The 17,162-nt window shown below is 35.8% G+C and overlaps 1 protein-coding gene across 1 annotated transcript in view; it reads left to right on the top strand.

Moving 5' to 3' along the window:
- The window catches only part of VTA1 (vesicle trafficking 1), a 36,376-nt gene extending 19,644 nt beyond the window's left edge, over positions 1–16,732 (top strand). Inside the window, exons 3-8 of the mRNA XM_058170625.1 lie at positions 3,434–3,561; positions 4,060–4,135; positions 7,482–7,590; positions 10,679–10,846; positions 12,218–12,298; positions 15,838–16,732. Coding sequence (XP_058026608.1) covers positions 3,434–3,561; positions 4,060–4,135; positions 7,482–7,590; positions 10,679–10,846; positions 12,218–12,298; positions 15,838–15,983 — 708 coding nt within the window. The 3' untranslated portion in view covers positions 15,984–16,732. The remainder of the gene's footprint in view (positions 1–3,433; positions 3,562–4,059; positions 4,136–7,481; positions 7,591–10,678; positions 10,847–12,217; positions 12,299–15,837) is intronic.
- The last annotated feature ends 430 nt before the right edge of the window (positions 16,733–17,162 follow it).

Raw genomic sequence — 17,162 nt, 5'->3', positions numbered from 1 at the left:
TTTCAATTGGCAAAGAGAGTCTGAGCCCTAAGCTATTGAAATATTGTCCATGTACCTGGAGACTGTTCAGATCTGGATGAAGAGGAACAGATTAAAATTTAATTGCAGCAAGACAGTCTGTATTTGAAAGCCTGCTGATTCCAATGAGATATAATATTTAATTTGGAGCTGGATTGTACTTCTCCAAATACAACTGCTTCATAATTTGGGATTCCTCTTGAATTCACAGTTCCAGTTCAGGAAATAGATGATAGCTGTGACCAAGGGGGCCTTTTCACCACTTCATCCTGTGTATCAGTTGCAATCTTTCCTGGAATGGGAGGCTTTGGTTATCTCTGAGTTGGTTTGCTTCAACACATTCTATATGAGTAGTTTTTGAAGTGCACTTAGAAGCTGCAGCTGATCTAAGATATGGTGGCTCAAATAATGATGTAGCACTTCAAGACATCCATGTAGAAATTCTACTTCAGAAACTGTACTGCTGCCAAGTGGCTTCTCGGTGCAATTCAACATGCTGGTTGTTAATTTTAAAGTTGTTCTTAATTCAGGGCCTGTATATGTGCAGGATCACTTTCTGGTGGTATGCCCTCACCCAGATAAGATCGACTAGGATGATGGGGTTGGCTCTACACATTTCTTGGTTTGAGGGTGTTACCTAGTGATGCCATGGGAGCCTATTTTAAATGTCAATTCTTAGTCAAAATTTAAAGCTAAAACTATGTGACTCAGGTGAGGCGTCCGAGGGTGGTCTTGGTGACATTGTCTGGGATGAGTTTGACCCTGTGGCTCCCGAGGACATGGACAGGTTGTTGGGTAGACTGAATGCCACCACGTGTTTACTGGACCCGTGCCCCTCCTGGCTGGTGCTGGCCACTCAGGAGGTGACACGAGGCTGGCTCCAGGCGATTACGATCGCTTCTTTGGTGGAGGGTGTCTTTCCGGCCGCCTTGAAAGACGCGGTGGTGAGACCCCTCCTTAAGAAGCCTTCCCTGGACCCGGCTGTTTTAGGTGATTATCGTCCAGTCTCCAACCTTCGCTTCGCGGCGAAGGTTGTAGAGAGTATGGTGGCATATCAGTTTCCCCTGCACCTGGATGAAACCGTCTATCTAGACCCGTTCCAGTCCGGTTTCCGGCCCGGTTACAGCACAGAGACGGCTTTGGTCGCAGGATGATCTCTGGAGGGCCAGGGATAGGGGTTGTTCCTCTGCCCTGGTCCTATTAGACCTCTCAGCGGCTTTCGATACCATCGACCATGGTATCCTGCTGCGCCGGCTGGAGGGATTGGGAGTGGGAGGCACCGTTTATTGGTGGTTCTCCTCCTATCTCTCCGACCGTCGCAGTCGGTGTTGACAGGGGCAGAGGTCACCCCGAGGCGCCTCACTTGTGGGTGCCGCAGGGCCCATCCTCTCGCCCCTTCTGTTTAACATCTACATGAAGCCGCTGGGTGAGATCATCAGTGGTTTCGGTGTGAGGTATCAGCTGTATGCGGATGACACCCAGCTGTACCTTTCCACACCGGACCACCCCAACGGTTATCAAGTGCTGTCCCGGTGTCTGGAGGCTGTACGGGTCTGGATGGGGAGAAACAGGCTCAAGCTCAATCCTCCAAGACAGAGTGGCTGTGGATGCCGGCATCCCGGTACAGTCAGCTAAATCCGCGGCTGACCATCGGTGGCGAGTCATTGGCCCCGATGGAGGGGGTGCGCAACTTAGGCGTCCTCCTGGATGAACGGCTGTCTTTGGAAGATCATTTGACGGCCGTCTCCAGGAGAGCGTTTTACCAGGTTCGCCTGGTGCGCCAGTTGCGCCCCTTTCTGGACCGGGATGCCCTGTGCACAGTCACCCACGCACTCGTGACGTCTCGCCTGGATTACTGCAACGCTCTCTACATGGGGCTCCCCTTGAAGGGCATCCGGAGGCTGCAGCTAGTCCAGAATGCGGCTGCGCGGGTGATAGAGGGAGCCCCTCGTGGCTCCCGTATAACACCCATCCTGCGCAGACTGCACTGGCTGCCTGTGGCCTTCCGGGTGCGCTTCAAGGTTTTGGTGACCACCTTTAAAGCGCTCCATGGCATAGGGCCGGGTTATCTACGGGACCGCCTGCTGCTACCGAATACCTCTCACCGACCCGCGCCTCACAGAGAGGGACTCTCAGGGTGCCAGCGAGGCAATGTTGCCTGGCGACGCCCAGGAAGGGCCTTCTGTGGGGCTCCCACCCTCTGGAATGAACTGCCCCCAGGACTTCGTCAGCTTCCGGACCTTCGGACCTTCCGCCGCGAGCTTAAAACATATCTATTTAACTGCGCAGGACTGAGTTAGATTTTAGTTTGTGGGTTTTATCTTGGGTTTTAATTTTTATATTTTTAATTAAGGCTTTTGAATAAGTTTTTTAATTGTTTTTAGAATTGTATTTATTGTATTTTTTGCTTTTAAATGCCTGTAAACCGCCCTGAGTCCTTTGGGAGATAGGGCGGTATATAAATATAAACAATAAATAAATAAATAAATAAATATGTAAAACTATCTGTTTTTATTCCCAAATTATAGGTTTGAGGAGTTGTATACCACTCATAGTTGGTTGATTGGAGTGATTTATAAGTCCAGTAAATAAATAATCACACCAAGGATTTTTATTATGTGGCTTAGAAAGTATATCTGATACCCCCAGGCTTCTTAGTGCGACTTCATATTTCGTCAACTGCTTTGTGTGATTTCCATTTCCACTGAGCCCTGGTGGCACAATGGTTAGAATGGAGTATTGCAGGCAAGTTCTGCCCACAGTCAGTAGTTTGATCATGACCGACTCAAGGTTGACGCAACCTTCCATCCTTCTGAGGTCAGCAAAGTGAGGTCCCAGATAGTTGGGGGCAATATGCTGACACTCTAAACTGCTTAGAGATTGCTGTAAAGCAATATGAAGCAGTATATAAGTCTAAGAGCTATTGCTATTTAAGATTGAAAAAATGGACAGAGGAAAGAAATAACCTTATGAAAAATTGTAGCTTTAAAAACATATTCAACATGCCCATACAAGTTTGCTTGACCTATACAATTATTTCTCTTGCTCATCCTACCTGCATGCTACTCTTCCGTGTCAGAGAGAAGATAAGGAGCCAGTTTGAGATCTTCAGTTTATTTTAATAACTACAGTAATAGTGAATTGAATTTTGAAAACAAAAGACTTGAAATTTATTATAATTACTATAATTTATACCTTCTATTTCTAAATCATGGGAAAGAGTAAAATCTAACTTGTCAAGTTGCACTGACAGGAACAAAATGTAAAAATTGCCATCTTATTCTCCCTGTTGACATAAGTAAAGTTTGCAACCCAGCTTGAGAAGCAGAAATCCTGATTTGCTCCTGTAGTTTACAATATGGGGCCTGATAAATAACCAGCTAAATTGTGTATTTTTATTTTTATTTTTTTTTAGATGAAGAAACAGCTTGGGGATAATGAAGCAATTACTCAGGAAATAGTTGGCTGTGCCCATGTGGAGAATTATGCATTGAAAATGTTTCTTTATGCTGATAATGAAGATCGCGCTGGTCAGTTTCACAAGTAGGTAGCAATATTGTACGTAATAATGAGCTATTGAAGCAATGCAGCCTAATTTGATCTAAATACAAAGCCAGCTTGGCTAGTGGTCTTTAGTAGACCAGACTAGAAAGCAGGAGGCTATGAGTACAAATCCCGCCTTAGCCAAGAAAGCCAACTAGGTGACTTTGAACCAGTCACTTGATCTTAGCGAACCCACCTCACCAGGGTACTTGGTGAAGGAAATAAGAGGAGAAAGGTGTATTGGATATGTTCGCTGCCTTGAGTTATTTGTAAATATAATGGAAAGGTGGGATATAAATGAATAAAAATGTCAAAACTTTCATGTTGCATAAAACTCTGGAAAACTAGAATGAATGGTTATAAAAATAATGTAACTTGAAAGTGCTCTCAGGTCTCCCCTTGCCTGTGAGTTTAATGTAAAAAAAAATTGTACTTGTCTAATTATTTGTCAAATATGTGTTTTTATTCCTATTCTTAAAAAACTCTATTTTTTTCCAGAAATATGATTAAATCCTTTTATACTGCAAGTCTTCTCATAGATGTCCTCACAGTATTTGGAGAACTAACAGACGAGGTAAGTAAAAGGTGTTATAGATCATAAAACACGGACAAAGGAAACAATTTTTAACATTGTAATTTAATCATCTTGAATTTCTACTTAACTATCCTGGTTATAAGTGTTACATATTAATTATAAGAAAACTCATATTGAGTAACCATTTAATTATATGAATTGTAGAGAAGAATTCTAATGCAAATGCAGTAGGTTTCTTTGGGCTTGGGAGAAATCTATTTCCAGAATCCTCTATAAAGAGGCATTGTCAATGAAATGCATTATCATTGTTTACAGATTAGAACAAAACTATGGAATATTACAATATGGCCAGTTTCTTAAATGTCTAACCAGAATTAATATACTTCAAAAAGGGGCAAGAGAAATCACAGAATAGAACAAAACATGACAGGAGATTTCCCTGAATTGCACTGACAATTAATTTGTACAGTATAATCAGAAAGGAAAACTATACAGTATAAATAGATATATCCTTTTTATTATGCTTAGTACAGGTAGTCCTCAACCTATGACCACAATTAAAATCTTGGTTATTGAGCAAAGCAGTCATTAAATGAGACATCACGTGACTGCTTTGCTCAATGACCATAAACCCATAAACTTTATTGGGAAATCAGCAGAGAAGATTGCAAATGGATTACACATGATCACAGGGCACTTGGCAACCAGTTGTAAGTGCAAATATATTGCCAGACACCTAAATAATTATGTATCTGTGGGGGTTGGATGTGTGAGATGTTTTGCAATGGCCAGAAGTGCTTTACATCCCTAAAAGCACCTGTTCCATAATCTTTGTAATTTCAGACTCTCGTTAAACAGGCATAAATTTAGGACTATAAATATATCGAGGCACACCCCAAATGCCTTTTTAACTTGTGGTTTTTTTTTTTAAATAAGTAGCACTTTGGTTGGGAGATTCCATTGACTACAAAGAAACCTATGCAATAGTTACCTATTAAACCATTTGTCCCTTTAAAAGAAATGTAAGTTCTTATATTAAGAAATTATTTATACAGACTTTATTAGATTTTGGCTGCATTGGATTAGAATTACCGTAGATATGCCAGACAGAAGAGAAAAGCAGAAACTATTGTAAAAACTGCTTCAAATTCTGCATGCCAGCTTGCCTATCAATTTATTTTCTTAAATATGCAGGACGTTTTACTGGATATGCTGAAGTACAAATTTTAACAAGGAGTTCCATTTTTTGCACTTAGCTGTTGGTGATTAAAATTGAAGGAATTGTATAAGATGAAAAGCCATCCCAGAAATTCATATAGCAGATTTCAAAAGCAATTCTGGAATAAAAACATACTAAAATGAAAATTAAATGCATATTAAACTCATCACCCAGAAGCAAGACACATGAATTCCTGAAAACTTACAATAAAGACACCGCTTGTGAGATTGAATAAGTATATTTTCAATTCACATATCATATACTTGACAAAAACCACAGAAATGGATTGGTTTGTTCAGGTTCATTGTATTTCTCTGATAGAGAAAGGAATGAGTTAGGCTTTAACTTAAGTTTTTTTTGAAACCATACTACACTGTATACTTGGTGTTTTAGAAATATTGTGTAGACATGCTAGATTTTTGGTTTAATGCCACTCTTGAGGCAAGACAGATTATTCCTGTTGAGATTCAAAGTTATGACCTTCCCTCCTCAGCAATCACAAATGTTCCAGAGAGTAAATAACCTAGCATCCGTAAGAACTGGGCTGCATTCCTGTTATTGTGACTGTTTCCTGTTGAAAATTTACTTAGGAAAGTGCTACTTTCTGAATAGTAAAAAATTATAGAAAATTGTAAAGCTGTTGGGTTGCTACCTGGTTAAAAAAAAGCTGCATGAGAGAAAAATAATAGCTTCACAACAGTTTTATTGTTGAAGCCTGAAATGATCTGAAAGAAATTGCAATTATTGAGCCAAAAGGAATTGCATATTGCTAAGGACTGACTAGAAAATTGCTTGCTTCAAGGCTTTATCCTATAAAGTTCACAACACTTCTCTCATTTATCTTCTTCCCAAATATTTAGTAAAGACGAAAATCCAGCCTGTAGCTAACTCTTTAGTGACACCATCCCAAACATTTTTATTTAAGGAAAAATTGATTTAAAAAGCATCTGCTGAGAGAAGCGCAAATACTTATGACCTTACAGTAAACTTTTTGTTCTCCCTCTGCAAAAAACATGTTTTGAGGATGTATAGATTTGAAGGATGAAGAGTTGTTCATACCAAATGTGAGAGAATAGTTTCTATTTTATGGTCTAAATTTTGGAATTGTTTTTAAAAATGCCCATTTTGGAATTTTAGGGTTATGGGCTGAATCTGTAGGCCTAGAAGTCTTGACTAAGTATTAATGATATTAAAGTTACTTCATAAATACCTTCCCTAGATGGCCAGATGATATAGCAGATGCTGAGCTAAAAGGAAAGAAGCCCTACACTCTTGTCATCATTTTTCTATGCAGCAGGAGATAGGAAGTAATAGCTCCCCGTGTCCTTCTATACCTATGCAGAATAGAGGCAAAAGTCATTATTCCCTTATCGTGGACAGAATAGCATTTCACTGTATGCCTTCTTCATTAGGATGGCTTCCAGGGTGTGCTAGTCCAGGGGTGTCAAACTCGATTTCATTGGGGGCCACATCAAGGTTGTATTTGGCCTTGGGGACCAGGGTGGGTGTGGCCAGCTCAACATCACTCATGACATCAGAAACGGGTTCCCAAGCTCCATTTCAGCTGCAACAGCCTCCTGGAACCCTCTGCCAGTGAAAACAGAGCTCGGGAGGGCCACAAGCAGCCCTCCCAAGCTCCATTTTCTCTGGCAGAGGCACTGCGAGCCAGTACTTTGCTGTTTCCAGAATGGCCGTTTGGGCCAGATCTAAGCACCCCCGGTCCTTGAGTTTGACACCCCTGTGCTAGACATACCATCAGCTGTACGTTGTCCATATCCCCCATTCCCCACATGGAGAAGTTACCTAAACATTTTATCCACTTTACAAGTTTTTCAATGGATGCAGATGTATAGTGCATGGATCATCATGAAACAGATATACTGGGGGACAAGAAATTCCTCTAAGTTGGCTGTATCTATCCATTAGGCTAGGTTTCTCTTTCACACTATAAACTTGTAAAAATGTGAGTCGGAAGGCCAGTAAATATTCATATTGCAGTTCTTATTTTACAGGGAGTAAACATAGCAGAATTAATTAGAAAATAATATATGCAATTTAAATTATTAAATTTATATAGAAGCTCTTCTATTCTACTTTTCAATTTCAAACTTACGTAATCTAAGACATGAACAAATATAAATTATAAATTCTTCTTTAATTTTCTAGAATATTCAGCACAGAAAATATGCCCGGTGGAAGGCAACATATATTCATAACTGTCTTAAAAATGGAGAGACTCCACAATCTGGACCTGTTGGAATGGAAGAAGAACTTGGTAACATTACTGTTAATGTTTTGTTAAATATAAATAGCATATAAAATATATTTAATGTGATAGAAGTCTGTCTTTTATAATTTTTTCTCATCTGTTTGAAATTCAGAAACATTGCTCCTTGAGTGGAATATATCTCTGCTTACAACTTTGGGTTAGCACATATAATTTGTCAAAATAATTTTAAAATAAGTTGTTATTTATGAATGAGTATGAAACCATGCTCATCTATTTATTTTATGTAACAGTTACAAATGCATAATACATAAATTTATTTTATGTAACAGTTACAAATGCATAATACATAAATGAGTTTTTTATGTAACAGTTCAAATTTCCATATTTATTGCATATGTAAGGGGCATTGAAACAGCTATGTGAACATTACTTAAGAGTTTATTTTCTCTGGGCTAGTTGAAACTTTATTTTTTTGAGGTCTAATTGAAACTTTTTTAAAAAAACATTTTTTATTATTTTTTTCTTTAAAAACAAAAGAAAAGTTTCCATTTTACAACAGTTCCGTATCGGTGTACCCACAGTTTATGTTTCTCTCCTCTCCCCCTCCCCCTTTACATATTCACACATTTATTTTTGTGGTTCCCTTATTGAAACTTTATTAGTGAATAAAAAACACTGTTTTGGGACAAAATGAAATACGGGTAAAAGTATCATTTTATTTTTTTGAGGTCTAATTGAAACTTTTTTAAAAAAACATTTTTTAAAAAACATCTCATGGGAACTAGGGGGGATTAATTTATGTCTTAAATGTCTGAAATTTAACCCCAGTGGCATGGACATTGCTTAACTTGGCATCGGTTGCAACCATTTGTAGACTTAGGTTGTCAAAATCTGCTACAAACTCTTGCCATTGGATATGTCATATGAGATATATCCAGAAGTCCTTCTAGGAACTTCCCTCTCCTGTATGATCATTTGTTTTAAGTTAGACTTACCTTTGAGAGATTCCAAAATAAAGTTGGAGCCATGTTCCAATTGTGGCTAATAAATATAAAGGCGTTGATATGATTAAAAGCAATTACAAATAATTTTTATAGTATCTGTAGCATTGAGGAGGACAGCCTTTTATGCATCCTTCATTTTTATGCTAATCAGTTTTTCCTCCAGTTAGCCATAATTATGTTTTGCTGGGTGACTGAGCTTGGGGGAGGGAGAGTTGTTTATTTGCTTGATTCAGCTTGAAAGAAAACTTGACTTTTGACACTTAACTTTAATAAGTGTCTGTTTATGTATTCAATGCATAGTAGTGCATAGCAGTAATTTGAAAAATCACCAGATATAGCAATATATATCATTGCTTAAAATCAGTATTTTAAGATATTTGGTTTATTTCATAATAAAAAAGTAAATAATACAATACATAATAAATTTATTTACTGGATAGGATGAATATCTAGCTCATGGTATATTTACTACACTAATTTTGTAAGATAAAAATGAGTATATTGGTTTTTAATAATGTTCTTAAAGTTCTATTTTATGTGATATGTGACCCACAAAGTTTAGGGTATTATCGTGCCAAAGTTCATATGGAAATGTTTGTATTCCAGAATATCTGAAGAACTCATAGTTCTTGCTTTGTGCATTTCAGAAAGAAAAGCAGCATTGTTTAAATGTACTGGAAGACTTCCCCCATTCCTTTCAGCTTGCTCAGTTTCTTCCTTCTCTTGAAACTAAAAAGTAGTGAACTAGAATGAGCGCACTTTTAGACATCACTGTGTTTTCCGAAAGTATTATTCTTGAAAATCAGTAAGCCTTATAGTATTAGACTCACTGATACTCATCATTGCCAGTTGATTGGGTAACAAGATCATGACAATTATAATGAAGAATAATAGGAGCAGCTGTAACCTTGACTATACTAAGCGTTGTATCTTTTTATTCTTGATGAATTTATTTTATTCTCCTTATGTACACTGGGAGCATGTACACCAAAGACAAATTCCTTGTGTGTCCAATCACACTTGGCCAATAAAGAATTCTATTCTATTCTATTCTAAAAGTAATTTCTGAATTGAATACCATAGGGGTAAAAGGAGCAAGCAAATTTCTTGTGCTGAAATCAGAGCATGGACATTTTCTGTTCAAATCTTAGCATTATTGTGCCAGCAGAACATCTTAGTCTCTTGGATTATATTTTCAGTCAATATATTTGCATCCATGTTTATTTTTTCATTAAATTTATGTGCTATCCATCTCACCAAAGATGACTCTATAAATGTTGCCCTCCCATGGTCAATTTTAGATGATGTCAATAATAGCTACTGAATACTGATACTATATGTCCTAGTGTTAATTTATCCTAAACATTGTTACATTCTTATAGCATAAAAAATAACATTGCAAGATGATTTTAGTTACCTTCACAGTGCTTATCCAAAATAGGTGAAGTTGGAAGGCACTGGTGCACAGAAATTAATGTTATCAATAGTCCCTGTTTAGCAACCACAGTTTGGATCACTCATTAAGCAAAACAGTTACTAAATGAAACCACAACTGTTCTTACGATCTTATTTCAACTTTCCCTTGTTTTACAGACCTATAAAGATGATAAGGTGATAGGTACACGGTGGTTCAGTGGCTAAGAAGCAGAGCTTGTCGATCGAAAGGTCGGCAGTTCAGCGGTTCAAATTCCTAGTGCCGCGTAATGGGGTGAGCTCCTGTTACTGGTCCCAGCTTCTGCCAACCTAGCAGTAAGAAAGCACGTAAAAATGCTAGTAGAAAAATAGGAACTACCTTTGATCGGAAGGTAACAGTGTTCCCTGCGCCTTTGGCGTTTAGTCATGCTGGCCACATGACCACTGAGACGTCTTCAGACAGCGCTGGTTCTTCGGCTTTGAAATGGAGATGAGCACCATCCCCTAGAGTTGGGAACGACTAGCACATATGTGCGAGGGAATCTTTACCCTTACCTTTAAAGGTGATAAATGCAAAAATTGACCATAAAGTTAGTTATTCATTATTATTGTAACTGCAAATGGTCCTTTAAAAAAAGAGTTGCTAAACAAAGGCTATTTGTGCATTGAATTTTTGGTTTTTAAAAAATCAGATTGTCTCTATTTTTATATGCAAGATGATGAAAATGAACAAGCCAGTTCTCCAACATCATCCAGCCAAGAACCAGAACCATCATCCACCTTTCAATCAAGTAATATTCCCACAAGCAGTTACAGTGGCATACATATCCCTCCAGGTGCTCATGCTCCCGCTAACACTCCTGCAGAGGTACCCCATAGCACAGGTGAGTAATCTGTGTATTTTTAACAGTGCATGTTTGTCATTTCCTAGATTTGTTAACTATGTAATAAGACATTGGAAATGATTTCTTAGAACTTTTGCAGTGAAAGGAAGCTACCCCAAATAGTGCCGTAAGATTTATTATAAACCCATGCGGCTTTAAAAAGATAAGAGAAACTATTAAATTGCACTGTATAAATACAAAGAAAAAACTCAATTATACCAAAAGGCCCAAAGAGGGATAATTGCTTTGTTCCCATACTGAATAACCAAAAGCAAATACAATTAATATGAAATCTATGACAAGGAATGTTACCTACAGTAACCTCATTTGTGCTCCTTAGCTATTCATATTAAGGGATCTTCTACTTCCATTACAGGTAGTTCTTGTTTAATGATGCTTATTGGGACTGGAAGGTCCATCATTCATAAATAAAAAACTGTGTGGCGGCATCATTTAGTGATGGCAGTTCCATTAGTTCTATTTTCTGTTGTTGAATGAAGTCCATGGTGGTTGTTAAGTGAGGATTTCATCTGACCACCATTTCTAATATCCTGCCAGTTTCTCCATTGACTTTGTTTATGGGAAGCCAGCAGGAAAGTTGCACATTGTTATCAATTGACTGCAGGGATGATGATGCATCAGTAATAATTATAGTTGTAACTACTACCTATTCAGTGCTGTCATAGGTTTGAGCTCATAGGTTAAATGAGTGTTTGCTAGCTCTGTAACCAACCAGGTATACTATTCAAAGTTATGTTAAGTATATCTGTCTAAAATCATAATTTTAGACTTGCCTATTAAGCACTTTGCCTATTTTTCACTCATTTATTCACTGTAAAATTAGGTTGTCCAGGTAAGCAGTGAAAGACACTATATAAAAAATGGCTGCTTTCTTTTGAAGTAGTTCCATTATATTTTGGATTATGGCGTTAACTTTACAAAGAAAAAGCTAAAGTGTATAGTTTTAAAAATCAACCTAAGCTATATCAAATAAAGATTCTGATTATTTCATTCTAGTGCTCTTTCAACATAGTTAAGTAACATAAAGAAAGATTCTACATTCTTGTGGGAATAAAAGCATCCGATTTATTAGATCATTTCTTCTCTCATTTTGTTCTTAGTAGAATTGACATACAGTTACCAGAAAATTCTAATAATCATCAAGTTAGGCACTTTTTTTTACTATAGAAACTTAATTGCTGATGGATATGAAACATTAATGCTATATAAGTATGACATTCTTCCCAATTTCTAATTACTGTTTAAAAGTTCTCAAATATTATTCTGAAATCATAGATTCCATTCCAGCTAAGGTAAACATATGATATTTCTAAATTTGCACGTTTGTTTTTCTCTTTTTATTATTTATAGGAGAAACAAGTAATCCAATTCAACCCACATCTCAAAATGTTCCCCTGGTTGATCCTTCACTTTATAATGTCCAACCTGCAGGTAAGCTTTGTTTTCCTGTTAGTTTGCATCATTGAAAAGAATTGGCTACAGCACATCTGTACTTATAAACACAATGATAAATTTGTTTCTAAATAATTCTTGCTGAATTCATTGGAAGTACTCCAAGAAAAAAGTATCTATGTTTACAATCATAGATTCAAGAATATTTCAGAATACGCAAGACATTTGTATTCAAAGCATTTCAAATGAGAAATACATCAGATTCAAAGCCATCATTTTGCATTTGAAATATTAGTTAGGTTTATTAAAAATGGTCTGTTTCAATGATTCTTTAGGTGTTTTGAGTTCAGAACAACTTTTTTTCCATATTCCCAGCATTCTGTTTCCAGCAGAAAACACTTGCAAAATAAAATAGCCCAGTCTGAACACAAGTGTTTTTTAGTGCAATATGGTTCCCTTTGGAACCTAATACTGACCAGAAAGAAAAAAACCCCAATGTTGATACTACTTAAAAGTTTGGTCCTGTATTTGTGTATAAGGAATAACATTGTATGAATCTCAGTGCAGAAGCAATAATTTCAAAGTAAAGGGGAAAATACAGAAATTAGGTATCTCTAGTAGAGGATCTTAATTGATCATGTGATTCCACAATTCCTGGAAAAGAAGTTCCATTTTAGTATGTTCAGGCAATATATTGTCTGCCATCTAGATTGATTGAATTCATAATTCAATATGAATATTGATTGAATTCATAATCATAACTGGTATCAAAACGTGTAGCAGATATAATGTAGACTGTATTGTGATCTCAACATTTTATATATTTATAATTATAAGCTATAAATCACCCTAAGAGCTCATCATTTAGGCCACAGAATGGTAATCTAGGATTCCAAATGGGTGATTACCAATTTTTTCATCATAACCTACTAGCACTAGAGTTCAGAAAGACCTGACTATAGTATATTTGAGTGTACAAGGAGCAATAATTTCTAAGTTGTCCTCTCTATAAATTATGTTAACTTTTTGTGTTTCAAGAAAGATTTTACTTTTGTTAGTTTTGCATTTAGCGGGACAGCAGTTCTTTTTTTAAAAAAAACAACCATAAAAAGATTTGCCAATCTCAGGCAATATATTCAAATTAAACTCATTATATTTACTGCAAATTGATACCTAAGCAGATGCTTTTCACACAGAATTTTACATAAAATTTCAAATAAATTTCACATAGGTACTTCAAGTTTCTGGCTACGTGGACAAATTTATTTAATGTTAAGAGACTTAAACTAATTATAAAGTGTACTTGATAAAAGCTGACAAGAATGAATATAAATATTACCTTTCTATTTGCAAAATGTCTCGCTTCTGGTAGGCAGCATAAACCATGAATATGTGTCAATTTTTTTGGCACTTCAGAATTTTGGTTCTGTCCAATGATGTGATTAAAAATATCTAAAATTAAAACTAAAATTTTGCCTGATACACATTAATAATATTTGAAGTAGGCCTCAATAATAATAAATAAGGCTTTTTGCCAACAGAGCATGTAATAGAGTAGATACTGTAAAAATAAGATTAGATTGGTTAATTTAGGCTTTGTTCCAGAAAATCAGTTGAATACTGGACTGATGCCTTGGCTGTTTTCTAAAAGAATGATTTTCAAGTTTCTTTTGGCATCATAATATGAGAAAACAAAATGTCCTTGAGACAGTCTTTGAGGTAATGTGTTCACACTGTGTTTTTTAAAAAGAGGGAGGCCACCATTGACCAAACCTTAAAAGTTAATTGTTGATTTATACATTTATCAGGTCATGGATGTTAGATTACAGATTGAAAATCTAAGTGACACTATAGTTTGTGACATGGTGTGTTCTTTGAAGAAATTGCTGCTCTATGTAAATATACACTTGATTCCTGTTGAAATAAATCCATTTGACATTTAGGTTTTTTTATAGAACATGTAAAGTGAACTCATAAATAATAAGATGCTTGTTGCTAGGTTTTTTTTTAAATTGGAGGTAGGGCTACACTGATTAAAATTAGATTTAGCCAAGATTAACAATATTTGAAAAAATATATTGGACTGGATTAAAAATTTCTCCACTTCAAAAAGACAAATGTGTAGCAAAAAAACCAGCCTATCCTCTGTGTGAAAACTTTTTTTTAATTTGCTAAAGCAAACCATCCAATCTTTAAAAGAAGAAAAATTAAAATAATTTTATGTTACAAATTTGAATTATGAATGAAAGGAAACCAATAATTACATAAAGATAAAACAAATTAAAATATTTTTTACCTTTATCAGTCTTAGGTTATAATGGATATAATTTCACATATAAATAATTGTAATAACATCGCAATGATAACTGTAAAATGAGGAAAAGATGATGTATAAAGGCATATATAAATATGTATTTCTTATTAAATTCTTGTCTCTGAAGCACTTATTATACTGTGTTGTGGCTCATAAGGTTTTGTTGAAATGGAAATAATGCAATACTGATTCAGAGCTGTTTGCAATGTCAGTCCATCAACAGAAGATATGTAATGTTCTTTCTCTTAGAGAGTTACAAAAATTCAGATTTTAAATCGCTGGATCTTCTGACATAGGACACTAAATTTCTGTGTTTATAATGTACTTTAGCATATGGCTCATTCCTTTGAAATGTAGCAAAACAAACAAAACTTTATTTTAAACAATGCAGAAATACAGTATGCTTTTCAGGCTAGATACAGATTGATCAGTATAAATCTGTATATAAGCATATATCTGTCTGTATATAAGCATATATATTTGAACTGTGTTCAAAATGATCAAAACAAATTATACGAATAAATCATTATTAGCTATATAGTAGCTAGCATTTGTTTGCTTTTGTTGATAATAAGACTGTAACAGAAATTGCATCGTTCATTAATACTATACAGACAGTATAGTATTTGCCGTGTAAAAAAGACTTAATGCGGACTTTTCCTTTGTCATTTGTTTTGACTTTATAGTATAAGAGTGTATTAAATTTGAAATAAGGCTTAACAACTATACTGCTGTATAGTTTTATTAGAAATGAGGACATTTTTCATTCTTCTACTTTAGGTAAAATGTGGGTTACAAAAAAGTTACTATTTTTAAGTTCTTAGTGCCTTGCTTTCTTACGTACTTTTCTTTCACCTGACAGGAAAAATAAAATGTCACAGTGCTCGATTCTTCTGCTAGGGAATGGGTGTTATTTCATAACGAGATGATCACATATCTCAGCAAATTATCCAGAGGCAGAATCAATGAATGGCCTCAGTTGCGCTCCAGACTTGAAGGAAAAAAGGGAGAATCTAAGGTTAACACACAGGGATATTGTCCTTGTTTTTGTGCTGATTGTTTTTGTGCAGATTGTAACATGATTACTGAAGCTTCTAAAGACTTTAGATAAAGGGCAAATCTCTCTCAAAGTATTGGGTTACACTTTAAGCTTCAGACAGCTTTTCTGTTCACTGATCTTAGCAAACCATTTCAGGTGGTTAAATAAATATGTGTGTGTCAGGTATGGAAGCTGACCCTTAATCATCTGTCTCTGTTTTCATAGGGGAAATTCGTTTGACTCCTGAAGATTTTGCCAGGGCTCAGAAATACTGCAAATTTGCTGGCAGTGCTTTGCAGTATGAAGATGTGAGCACTGCTGTGCAGAATCTACAGAAAGCCCTCAAGTTACTGACAACAGGCAGAGAATGATGCCTTTGTCTGCTGGCTTCATCACTTGTACCTAAAAAAACTTAACAGGCGGTTACTCTTAACTCTTGTCAGGAAAATGCATTTGCACAAAAGCTTTTGATTTCTGTGATAAGAATACAGCCTCTATGTCTGTCTCATTCTTTCTGACAGAGGAATAAGAACTATCTGGGGACCTTCAGCACACCAATTGTGGCACTCCTTGCCCAAAACTATAAAATGTCCCCATGGCTGTGCTGTCCTTTTTACAAGATAGGATAGGGAAAGGAGGAAAATGCTTTCTGATGGCATATTTGTTTGGAATTTGTTATAAGAGAAGATTTTTTTGAAATGCAACCATTTGGGGGTGGGGAGGGGACACTATATAGTAAAACCAATGCAGCAAATAAGGCAGAAATGATTTTTTTCACAAACTTTCAAATTAAGTTAGAAATGTATAGTTAGCTTTACTGATATTGCTGGAAAGCCATTGTAACATTTCCTGGTTCCAGTACTCATTAAAGCAATATAATTTGGTGTGTTTGGTTTTTTTTTCATTGTGTGGTTCATTTCAGTTTTGAGGATAAAGGAAATATACATCCAAAATGTAAAGCCTAGCTCTAGATATCTTGAACTTCAAAAGCATTCTAACACTAAGAAAATAACCAAAATTAGAAATACCTGGAATTTAATATTTATTGCCATCATTTAAAAAATAAAAATGTTCAACTCCTGCTGTACTGTAGACTATTAAAATATTATGGAACCTTTAAGTATGTGTTTGAATTATTAATGTTAAAATCCATAAATGTTTTAACAAATAAAAATATTTTAGTATTAAATATGCTTTTGTTAATAAATTTAGTTTAAATGGATATTTTGTACAAAATATGATATGCCTCCCTTTTTTGTCTCAGCTTTTCTTTTTTAAACAATAGTTTAGTTCTGCCTTACAGTGTGCATCACCAACTCAATTGGATGGAGGTGGAAGAAACTGTTTAAATGTCAAAAACATTTGTTCTACAAATAATAATGAACAAAAGTTGTTCAATATTAAGCTAAGGTATAGTCTTTCAGATATCAAGATTTATTTTAGGTCCCAAGTTTGGCAAATTGAAAAATGGTGATTTACCTTTGAATGTTGCAGAACTCTTCTCTCTTGTTTTGACTCAGAGCTCAAATTCAATTTTTATTTCGGAGTTT

This window comes from Ahaetulla prasina, chromosome 1 (genome assembly GCF_028640845.1).
Source record: "Ahaetulla prasina isolate Xishuangbanna chromosome 1, ASM2864084v1, whole genome shotgun sequence".
Taxonomy (NCBI): Eukaryota; Metazoa; Chordata; class Lepidosauria; order Squamata; family Colubridae; genus Ahaetulla; species Ahaetulla prasina.
Note: the sequence above shows the minus strand (reverse complement) of the source record. Positions and strands in the feature narration are given on the sequence as shown.